The sequence below is a fragment of the Pimephales promelas genome, chromosome 8 (assembly GCF_988280905.1).
Source record: "Pimephales promelas chromosome 8, fPimPro1.hap1.1, whole genome shotgun sequence".
Classification (NCBI taxonomy): Eukaryota; Metazoa; Chordata; class Actinopteri; order Cypriniformes; family Leuciscidae; genus Pimephales; species Pimephales promelas.
In genome coordinates this window covers 23514532-23527155 of record NC_142776.1, presented here as the reverse complement: position 1 = coordinate 23527155, position 12624 = coordinate 23514532, and the positions used below count along the sequence as shown (strand labels likewise).

Below are 12624 nucleotides of genomic sequence, written 5' to 3'. Positions count from 1 at the left end.
TGCTATCAGACAAAAGAACGAAGGACTCACACCCGAAGACTCGAAAAAAAAATAAACTAATAATTTCTCTTTACGGTACTGACAGCGTAGCCTCTTTGGGACTGACAGGAAGAACGAAAGACTCAGACCCGGCTGAACCCAAACTCGAGACTCGAAAAATGAACTAATTATTTCACTTTCTGGTATACTGACAGCATAGTCTCTATGGGACAGACAGGAAGAACGAAAGACTTGGACCTGTCCCGAACCCGAAAACTCGAGAGAGATGAACTAATCATTTCTGTTTCCAGAACAGATTCAGAACCATAGATAGTAAAATGTTGCGCAATGCGCATGTGCGTTCAACACAAAATGAACGAATCACTCTCTGAGACAACTCTGTAATCCCGAGTCATATTAAAGGTTTGATCAAAATGAACGAATTGTTCATGAACGACACATCACTACCACAGTGCGTGCAGAGAACATTTACTGAAGCGATCGAGCCGCTCCAAAATATGAAACATTGTTGTTACCATATTATACATATCTACGTTAGAGTAGATATCAAACACAGTTTTTAACAGTAAATGGGCCTAAACAATAGATCAATCACCACACTAGAGTAAACACTCATAGTAACCTACTTTTATCATGCTGTGTTTTATTATCGAAAAACATCCTTGTGTCGTACATATATATAAATTTAGCATTGAAAGGTTGCCTACCTGTCTAGTTCACATTCCAGCATCTTTCTGTCCGGATACATATACATGTACTGCATTAGGCTTCATGTTTTTACTCCAATCTCTGTGCCCCGTCCACACTACTGCGTTTTCGTTTAAAAACGGAGACCTTTTCTACGTTTGCACCTCCTGTCCAGACTAAAACGGGAAAAACGAAGACCTAAAACGGAGAAGTTTAGAAACGCTGCAGCTCCGTTTTTCGTTTTGAATCTCCGGAGGGCGTTTTAGTGTGGACGAGACAAAATGGTGGACTTTAGAAACGCTGACGCAGAGGCTGACGCTCGGCTCTATGATTGGGTGTTATCAATCATGACGTATCCTTCCCTGATTCGCCAAACACTGTTTACACCAACACTGTGTTGGTGAATGGTCACATGATCCGTGTTTTCAGTCGTTTTAATGTGGACGGAGATCATTTCTAATACGCAGATAAAACGCTCGTGTGGACGGAGATCGTATTCGTTTTAATTCTCGGTTTTTAAACGAAAATGCAGTAGTGTGGACGGGGCACATACAACTTTACTCCAATCTCATTACATTTTAGTCTGGCACCAGTTTAACGAGTAGCTACAATATAAAGTTTACACAACAATAACATGCTTACTATTATGAGTGGAATTATCTTACCTTAAAATTCTTCTCATCTTCATCGCGTTCTTCTAATTCTTCTGAGGTAAATCCAAGGTAAACAGCACAGCACTCAAATTCAATAAAAAGCATAGGAGTAAGTTACTGAAGTCTCTGATTCTTTGTTTTGAGGTGAGGAGGGCGTTTACAGTTTTGCGTTCCTTCAAGTGGAATATTTGCATGGCAAATGCTCGTTTGCGCGTGGGCAATCAGAGCTAATGAGGCAGCCTTTGAGAAAATGTTGTTGTTTTCATATGGATTATTTAAACCGAGAATATTTGTTTTTGATATAAGTTACATCATTTAAAAAATATAGACTCAGTGACTGCCTCTACACTGATGCTCATAGCCATACAGATCTCTGTTGCTTTCTAATATCTGTTTTCTCCACAACAATCTGCAGAATTTTACCCCTTATAGTTCTTATAGATCTTTACTTGCTTAACTGGGGAATTTAAGTTATCTATCATAGGTCGTCTGTGTTGAAAGATCTGTCAAAACATCACATAAAATATAAGATTTTACCATCTGTTCCAACTTTTTTGTTTATCCTCTCATTCATACATTCATTCATTCATCTTTTCCTGTTGTCATTACTTCCTCCTTTCCTTTGTCTCCATGGTGAAGTCCTGGCTGCCGGCGGGTGTTGACTGGCAGGTTGATAGCTGGCTAACGTACCTCCATTCTTCCGCATGTCTCTATGAGAGCCGGAGATAATCCCGCTGTGCTGCCGTCACACAGGGCGAGCGATATGCCGTTTCACGTTCAAATGTGCTTTGAAGGGCATTTAACAATTCACCTTCAGAAATTGCATTACGGTTTTGCAATTTGTTTCAGTAGCTGTTTATTGATGAATAGGTGATTAGGTATCTAGGTCACATGTAACAGGTAACATCCAATTACATTAAACAGGAAATGTTATTTAAAAAAAAGGTTTTGCATTGATTTTCTTGGGTGGTTGATAAAATTAAGCGTGTTATGATAAATATGTATTGAGGACATGCACACATTATTACGGTTTCAGTCTTTCTGTGTCTGTTTTATACTCTCTGCTTTGTTTTCTTTCCACCTGTATTTTCCATTTAAATCATTTTCTCTTTCCAATTCACTCACATTATTTTCTCTTCAAACTAGCCACTTTAGCATCTAAACCCTCATTTAACTCAGAGCTATATTTATATTTCCCCAGTCTCTGCTAATCCTGGGCTTAAATTGCCTTTTAAATATTTTTTTTCTTCTTTTATCAGTGTCTTGAACACTACTGAGCTGTGAAAGGGCAGAAGCCCTCATCAGAATTCAGCCAGAGACACCCATCAAACTAACTACAGCTCAGCCAATCAGCTGCAAGGAGGAGGCGGAGCTTTTACCGTCACTATGCATATTTTCTTAGGGCTCTTTTTCTTTTTTCTTTTTAAAATCCAAGGATCTTAAAGCTATTCTGCTTGTTTTAAAAGCAGACAGCACCTGGGGTAGCAGAGTAAAGTGCGCTCAGTCGGTTCCTTCCTCTGGGTCTCCTCTCTACATCATGAGAAGCTCTGTGTGGTAATTCCTGAAGAGAGAAGCCACTGATGGGAGAGAAGACCTGCTCTTGCCCACAGTTGAATAATTTAAGACGGAGTTTCCTGGAGCTGAGTGAAGTAAGTGTGAGTCTGAGGAAACACAGTAGGAGGAGTGAGTGGGAGAAAGAAAGACATCTAAATAAATGAAAGAAGAATATCTAAAGAGTCAGTGTAGGAAAGACAGAGAGGGCTCTTTTTTTCTCTCTTTGCCTAAAAGGAGAAAGACAGAGAGAGGTGTGGTTGAGAGAGAGAGAGAGAGAGAGAGTTTTTTCTTTTTCTCACAGGAAGGAGGTGTGACTGCACTGAAGGGGACTGCTCTCAGTGTGTCAGTGGAACTGAACGAGAGAGGATTATTCTACTGCATCGCCGAAAGCCTAAGCTGACAGAGGAAGCTAGAGAATAGAGCAGCTCAAGCGCACACATTTATTCCTGTCTGACACACAAAACATCAGCCTGCATGGCATAACCTCTAGTTGACTGAGAGAAACGGAGGGAATAGTTGGTAGTGTGACTCAGATAGGGCGAAATAGGGCTGTTTCCATCCTCAGCATCACCATGTCCTCCAATGAGTTGAGTGCTCCGGAATCGGACCCCTGCATTCGTACCTTTAAGGAGCACATGCATTTGGAGCTGGAGCCTCCGCGACTGGGTACTGGCAACAAGCGCATCACCTCCCCCAAAATATCTCCCCGCAGCTCCCCGCGCCTCTTCCGCAAGCTCATGGTCAACAAGGGCGGCCGCCACAGGCGCCGATTCACCGTCGCACACACCTGGTAAGCGTGTCTGGGGTATGAAGGGGAAAGAGTGACGGGTCGTGCGAGGAAGTGTGAATGGGAGGGTTGTAGTATTATGCTGTTTTGAGGTTTTTTTTATGAATGACAGTGAATTAGTTTGGGTAAATGTTATTATGGGTCAGTGGAGTGTGATGTCACTGCAGGTATGATATTGTATTTCTTTGACCAAAAATAGATCTTAATGACAAAATAAACTAGTGAATGTTGTTGGATGTATCAACTGCAAACCAGAGAAGCTGAAACAGGGTAATTCTGTCAATGTGACATGACATATTGTGATGCTCTCTTTGGTCTCTCTAAGTGGAACCGTCGCAGTGTCCTTTTTAGGAATGAGTTAAGACTGTTTACCCTTTCTCTGCAAACTACTATACAGATTTTCAGGCAATTTATGTTAAAATTTTATAGGTTATTTCACTGTTAGCAATGTCAACATCATAGCCTAAACATGGTCAAACCCAAATTATTTAAAATTATGTGCATTTTCCATAACATATAAATGTGTAGAGAATGTATAATGTGTAGATGTGTAATGTTTAATTATTTTTTTATAATTGTTTTTATATGTAGCATTAAACTAGATTTAAGTATGTTATAATATAATGTAATATTACTACTATTAACTCTATTTTTTAGTATATTTTTTTCTACTACTACGCGATTGATGTTGATACTCCTCAAAATAAATAAACACTCCTCAAAATACAATCTTAATTATTTGATACATTAATTTAGAAAATGAGTTGCTATTCCCATAAAATGTGTCCGCTCAAAGCATCGGCTTTAAATGAAGGTTTTACGTCACTCAAAATTATAACATAGCAAGAGTCATATCCACTCTTATCACTTACTGTAACAAAATGAAAGCTTTGTGTCGTGAGATGCTTCCTGTACATTGAAGAGATTGGATCAGTGCTAGGAGGATGTGGGCAGGATATGATGTGATATGGAAGGTTTTTATCCTTTAGTAAATAATACATTTGTCATTCTGTCTAGACTCTTGCTGGCGTTACCTGGTTATGTTGAAAAAAAAAACCGTCTCATTTCCATTGTTTTATGAGTTCAACAGAAAAATAGAGGCCGCATGAATGAATATTTAAGTTTTATGGTCTAGAATGCAAAGTAATTGGTTTTGTTTGCGATTTTTTTTCATTATATTTGCGATGTATGTGGATTGGGCCATGCTCTGTACCGGTTTGATTGTTTAGAATTTAAAGCCGTAAAATGTGTTGTTCTTGGAATAGAGCCTTGGATATTTGCCACACATGTGCCTCTATGGTAACTGTTTCACATTCATTCTGTTAAAAAGCCTTCTTCTGCTTAGTTAGCTAGACAGTGTATGTTTAATGTTTAATGTGCTAGGTACAATACACACTGTGACTGGATTACATCCTGAAACATGTCACACAGTCACCAGCACCTATGCATTACTCATCCAGACAGCCATTAGACACAGACAGAAGAGTGTTTAATAGGGGGAGTTTAATGGTGCAGACTGCAATAACTGCAGTGATTTGTACAATTATAGTGTCTGAGACTTTTAGCACCAATCTGCTGCGCACCAATCTGCATGACATCAACCATTCATAAAATGAACCACAAATGGATCCAGAGTGATCAGAAATGTCATATCTGGTCTCTAAAGGAATGCTCCTAGAGCCTTGAGTTATGGTTGTCATCAATTCTACCTGTCTTAATCTGACACATTCAAACTTGTGTATAGAGAAGTGGTTCTCATGAACATTTCAGATGCAACCTGAATGTCCTCAGATAAGCAGATCTAAACTTTTGCAACTCATCGAACGTCTTATCGCAGTTGTGCATTGCGTAACCCGTGGTTTCACATTTTGTGCATCATAGCATCCACGTTATTGTGAGTGGAGGCTTGTGTCAGAGTTCTTTTTCTGTTTTGGTCGTTGCTGTGTTAGGTAACACACACTGGGAATGGAGGGAGGGGGCAGAATTGTCTTGAGGGAGTGAGGTGGTGCATGAACATGGAATGGAGGTGGAGAGAAGACAAGTGCAGTGGTGTGGAAAATGCTGAAGAGAGCCTCATCCCTTCATGATAAATGATGTTCAAGGAGAAAATGGAAGGATAATCTCTGATTAACCTTCGGTGTTTTTTTTTGTTGTTCATATTAGCCTCTCTATCATATACAGATATATTTGAAAGTGACCGGAATTATTGGGAGATGTTGCAGGTCAGACTCAAACTCACTCAATATCTTTAGTGTGTGACATAACTGCTGTGCCATGTCTCTGACACAAATGTTTTGACCTTGAATTAAGAAAGGAATTTAATACCGTATCATAGGTGTGACGAGCAATGAGCGCTTTCAAAATCTTCCCTGCTAACCTAAGTTTCTGTCCCAATCAGCTGTGACAAGTGACATTTTGTTTGAGCACTTTATTTTGTTTTTTGATCTGCTGAGTTGCCCCATCCACAATTAAATCATCTCGGGTTACAAATGCAACCATTGTTCCCGAAGAAGTGAAACGAGACACTGCGTCCTAGGACGCTTTGGGGACTGTCTCCAGCGTGACCAGTTTCTGAAGCAAGTGTCTAAACACAACAATAACATTGGCGGCCGACAGCCTATGACGTCACTACCAGTGTGACCAGAGTATAAAAGGGAGCCTGTAAAACACGTCAACAACTTCTTTTGTCTGAAGGAGACGTCGCCAGGCATATCTGAAGCATGGCAACGCGACGCAGTGTCTTGTTCCCCTTTTCAGGGAACCATGGTTACACTCATTATAACCCAATACGATCCCTTTCAAATGGGAACTCGCAATGCATCCTAGGATGGCTTGGGGGAACAAATACCCACTCTGCCATGCTGAAGGAATGAATGCCGTAACAGCTAACATAAAGTCAAAGTCGTGGTTCCACCAAGGAGGCTCACACAATCATTCGACCCGGCGTAGAACGGAGGCCTCAGCAATTTTTAACAAATTTTGACTGCATTGTTTTAAAGTGAAGAAAGAAAAGTTTAAAAAGTTTAAAAAGTTAAAAAGCATTATAAACCCAGTTTTATGGAGTTAAATTCAAATTCTACCTCATGAACAAAAAAGGAGCGAATTCTTTCATTCTGAATTTTGCCCAACTCTGCTGATTGTTTTCTAGTTTTACTTGCATGAGGTTACAAAGAACATTCTGAATTTATTGAAGGTTAGACTTCAGGAATGTTCTTCAGGTTTTGAATATAAATCTGAAGTTATCAAATGCACATTTAAAATGTGGAGGAACGTGCAAGGCATATGTTACTAAATATATAACGATAATATTCCCTCAGCTGTATCTAAAAAGAGAAAAATCAACATCCTTCCCTTTTTTCATACTAATCTGCTTTCTTCTTCATCTAATGAGATATTCTTTCATTCTGGCTCCCCAGGGCCTAATATTTGGATCTGTTCCCTCTCTCTGTGGGAGACATTATACTGCATTAGCATACATAAACATCCGAATAATCTTTAAAAAGTTTGGTGTGCTCTATTAAAAGTTAAGCAAACAACTCCTTTCCATTACTGTGGCTTTGGTGCAAAACCAAGTGTGAAAGACTTTTATTCAAATAGAATGTTTGGCAAACGCAAATGTCTCAGCATCACTTCAAACTTGTGTCAGTGTTTGTTCGAGGAAATCTGATTATAAACCTACGGTTGTATTTAAAGATTCTTTATTTGGACACATCATTGACTTGCATTTTTTAAAATGGGCTAATTATGTTGGCGTGTCTTGTATTTTTTTGTTTTGTTTTGTAAACTGGCCCTCCTGTCCCCAGTCAGTTTGAAAGTGCTTGCTTACTCTGTGTTGTGCAGCATGTAAGTGTTTATGCTCCTCTGCCTTGGATTCATCAGGCCACTGGACTGGAATGGTTGATATTCAGAAGAGTGAGAGAAGAAGAGAGATTCGTGCATGCATAAAAGTGCATTCATACACGTGCAGATCCTCTTACATATTTGCTTTCTTTAATGTGACAGGCCTGAATTAGATGCCATGGGGTCACATCTCAGCTCTTGTCACATATCAAGAGTTTGAGACTTTTTTGTGAATTCAGTGTTGGCTTGTTATGGAACCACAATGCGAGCAACATTCAGATTTAACTCATTTTGGGAGGCACTGTACAGCCCGTTCTCATCCTTTAACGTCATATAGAACGCTATATGCAAAAATGGCGCTATACTACGCACATGGCTCCCTTTATCGTTAATATAACACGTGAACCCAAGACGTTATAAATCCTTTAGCGTGAATATGACACGTACACCCTACCCCACACCTAAACTTAGCCCTCACAGCACGTGTTATATTAACGATAACGGGTGCCATGTGCGTAGTATAGCGCCGTTTTGTCACTAGCGTTCTATATGACGTTAAAGGATGAGAATGCGTTGCACTGTACTGTAGTGAAGTGTTGTTTGACTTCCATAACTTGTTCAAAATGAATATGTGTTGCATTTTAAGGATGTTCAGAAATGCAATCTCTCTCTCTCTCTCCTCTATTATTTATATATTTCATATGATAATATAATAAAAAATAATAAAAGCATCAATGTGTTAGTAGTGATGAAGTTAAGTTATTGTTAAATTTTATAATAAAGATCAGCACTATTTTATATGATATTATCGGTAGACCTTTATTAAGCAACTGGTATTTGTCTAGATTTGACTCATTTCACTTCCAATCAAGCGCATGCAAATCACATTTATTAAAAACAGAAGGGCTAGAGTGCAGCCATATCCTGTTTTCCATTTTATTGTTTCTTAATAAACTGTGAGCTTTACGAGTAAGTGCCTAGCACTAGCACCATGCTGGTTTACTGTAATGTTTTGTGCAATATATTAGGCATAGGGGACATGAACATGTAGAGATATACGATACAAGTCATGTTGACGGCTTGCTATCAGCATAAGGGAGGGGGGTGGTGTGGTCTTTTATATCAAGGTGCTGAGTAACAGGATAAACTGAAGTAACACAGCCACACTCTTGTCAGACACATACAAGGCCAAATGCCAATTGCTTTTCGAACCAAACTGACAGATTACCAGTTGCATGATCCCTCCTTTAGGTTAGCTACAATTAAGAGCACAAGTACTGTAGAACAGACATGTGGTTCAGGCATTTCTTCCTCTGATGCAATTGAACTTGCAAGATTTGGGTTAAGAGGTCAGGATAACTTGCAGGTAAACAAATTTACCAGCAACTTTACCAGAGCCTATTTCATTGCTGCAGATAGCGATTACTGTTCTCACACGCTTTATTGCCATCATTAATGCTAATGCAGACATACAAACACATATGACCTTTATTAGCCTCAGTACATTTAATTAAAGGTCTAAAAAGGTGATACAATGTGTGTGTGTGTGTTATACTCTACGATTGTGATCTCATCAGCTTCATGATTCCTAGTAACAAGATAAAGATTACGGGCCCTATCGTGCAACCAGCGCAATACGACGCATGTATCATTCGTATTTTGCACCCGTGCAAAGCGGATATTTCCCTCCACAGATGAATGTTGGCAAACTAGGGAATGAACTTGTGCTCCCTGGGGGGTTCAAACGCAAAAAAAGCAGGCGTGTTTCGGCGCAAACAATCCCTAGTGCTATTTTGCAGTTCCAGAAAACAATTATGCCACTGACCAGAAAAAAAAAAACCTAGTCTAAAGTCAGTGGCGCGTTGCACGTACATTCAGATGCTATTTTAAGTGCGCATGCTTGGACATAATACAAACAACGCGCATACACTGTAGATAATTCTCTCATCTACACAGATGCATTTTACTTTTTGCAAATGATACATTATTATAAGGAAAAATATTAAAACATGAGGGAAATCATTGTTGTGTCCATGACGATGGGAAAAATAGGCATAAAGCTTACACATTTACCCAAATTATGATATGCATGTTTAACCGAAGCTAATTTGGGTGGGTTTGTCCCGTCCCCAATGTCACTTCTCTTTCTTTTACGGCCCTGATGAGAACATCGATCTCCTCGGCTGTGAACCGATCCTGAAGTGCGCCTGGTAAATGCGTCGTTATAATAATATTGCGCCATGAAACAAGCGCACCTCGTTCATCATTCTCTTAAAGGAATGCGATATGGCGGTCTTATTGTTTTTTTTCCTGTTACGCCCAAACCAAACCTATGCATAATGAAGCTACTTCAAACCAACCCCTTTTAGATTTGCATCAAGCGCAAGAGTCATTTATACCACTAGTAAAATAGCAACTGCGCAGAGATCCGCCCACAAAGTTACTTGCGCTGACACTTGCGTTTTAGATCGTTAAAATAGGGCCCTATGTGTTAATTAGACTTTATTTTAGTGTCCTTGGTACACGTTACATGTAGTTGCAACTCTACTCTAAACTAGGGGTGGCACGGTTCACAAAACCCACGGTTCGGTTTGTATCACGGTTTTAGGGTCACGGTTTTCGGTTCTGTACGGTTCTTGTTATTTTTTCTTTTAATCTTTAACACTCCAGAAATGTACTTCAGCATGTGATATAGCTTAATTAAAAAAATAATTAAGCTAAAAAATATATATATATTATATTCATGCAATCATGCACAAACTGAAATTGACTCTTTGACTTTAATCACCAGGAAAGCTAGGTGAGATTTAGATACAAGAGAGAAGAAATTGACATGCTTTTTGTTTATTTGGCAAAAAAAGGAGAATGTGTATCACTATCTTTACAAGAACTTGTGCATTTTTATCACATAAATCTTATTTACACAAAGAAATTAACTTTCATGTATCAACTGCTGACTTTTGTAGCTCTTACCAAAATTCTATCTTTTAAAAGAAAAAGAGAGGAACTCTTAAAACGCTGTCTTTTAAATGTCAATATACATGAAACCTCATTGCCTATAGATAATTAAGCAATAGCAAAGGCCATAAACATAAAGTGAAATTTAAGTTCAACCTCAACACAAAAACAGTATCAACAATGCTTCTATTCCCAAAACGTGAGGGTACTTTTTTCCACTTAAAATTAAAGTGCATGGAAACGTATGACTGAAGCTCTTATCTATACATAAAGTGCCACTGTAGCGTTATATTAAAATATCATAACATGAAATCCAAAATGTCCCCACACACCGGACTTATACCATAGACTTATACGACGCTGGCGCATCCTCCAACTCCCTCATCTCTCCCACTTGCCATTTCTCCGCGTGCCGTGACCTGCAGCGCTCCATACTCCACTTTTACTGGCTTGTTTATTAACTTGAACCGGCGCTGCACAGAGCGATCGGTAATGACATCAAATACCGCGAAAGTGATGAATGCATACGGAGCCGACTCGCGCTAGATTGATGTTATTCACCGATCGCTGTGCAGCGCCGGTCCAAGTCGAACAAGTTTATGTCGCGCGAAAAGAAAACACACGTCACATACGGGCACGAGGTTACATTGCGCATGCGTCAAACCGTGAGACGCACACGCGCTCCGAACCGAGACAAGCGAACCGAACGGTTCGGGTGTTTTTTCATGTACCGTGCCACCCCTACTCTAAACACATGTAGTTAATTAATACTCAGTACTTAAATGTCTAAATGAATTTCTTTTAGTTATTGTAATTACACCTTTTGAACCCCACTGTATTCATTTTCAAAGACTACGATGTTGTGGTTACATTGTAATAATAACTGTACTGTATGTGACCTTTTGGCTTGCCGGTTGTTGTTAATGCACCGGCTCTCAGACATTTTCAGGCTGTTAGAGTCAGTTTTTTCCAGTGAGTTAATCAGTCTCCAGGGCTGAAGTATCTGGAACACAGTTGGTCTCCTGGAAGCAGATTCACTCAACTGGTTTTATGGCTGCGGTCTCATCTACTCCATAATTATTACTCTATCTTTCACAAAACTCCTGGTCAAGGCCCACACACTTAATAACGTGAACACTAAAGGGACTACAGTTGCAGTTTAAGGTATGAGAAGCTAAGTTTCTCAATTGATGCCATCAAACTGACTAAATCCTTAAAAACAGCTGTAAATTGACCTGCGAAAATACTGTCTCTCGCTTCTCTCTTTACAAAGTGGAGTCTTAAATGAAGTCGTTTCAAAGGGTTGCAAATATTTACACACGCATGCACACACACCACTTTATTAGGTGCACCTTGCCGGTACCTGGTTGCACTCTTTGGACCCAGGTTGCCTTTAGAAAGGCATTCATTTCTCATGACACAGATTCAAAAAGGTCCTGGACTGTGTTAGGATGACTCATTCAATTCTACATTCTGAAAAATCTTTTAGCCCCTGACGAGAGTCTGGTTCCAATTGCCCATTGACACCTTTATGGCTTGCGAATGTTTACACACAACTGTGGGTTTGGGCCTCAGAGAGATCAGGATCTACTTAACACCTCCTTTCTGCGAGAAAGAAATGCCAGGTCATCAAAGAGAAAAGCTCACTGCAAGACGCACACACACAAACATACATTCCTTTATTGAAATATAGTTTGCTTTGACTAATTCTGGAAAGAATGCAATATATCCCTGTATATATATTTGTGTTTCTGCTTATGATGTTATAATCGTGTAGTTTAAACTCTCAAGTGCTCATATGAAACCCTAAGAGTATATATCCACCTTTAAACTATGCCAAACATAAAGTTATTGGTAACAAATTAAACCTCTTGGTTAGCCCTGGCTGAATATATGTATTAGGTTACGCTAAAATGTATTTTACTATGTTGTACCATCTTTGGAGTGATTCTGACCAAATTCTGGAGTCATAAACCATGCAAATTAGGCTATAAGAGACAAAGAAATTCTTCCCGCCAAAGTTTTGTTGAATGTCACTGGTCAGTTCGCTCCAAATAGGCGTGGACCCAGTCTCCCTTTAAAGAACGAGGACCGGAGTTTATCTTTGCTTTTTGTCTTTTGTCTTACCATTAGCTTCTTGTTTTG

At 39.4% G+C, this 12624-nt stretch overlaps 1 protein-coding gene across 2 annotated transcripts in view; it reads left to right on the top strand.

The window, feature by feature from the left end:
- The window catches only part of pde4ba (phosphodiesterase 4B, cAMP-specific a), a 162710-nt gene that overhangs the window by 51883 nt on the left and 98203 nt on the right, over positions 1 to 12624 (top strand). Inside the window, exon 1 of one of the 2 annotated variants that reach the window (XM_039691718.2) lies at positions 3267 to 3684. The exons of the other annotated variant lie outside the window; for it this stretch is intronic. Coding sequence (XP_039547652.1) covers positions 3467 to 3684 — 218 coding nt within the window. The 5' untranslated portion in view covers positions 3267 to 3466. Of the gene's footprint in view, positions 1 to 3266; positions 3685 to 12624 lie in introns of those variants that run through there. 2 annotated transcript variants of the gene reach the window in all.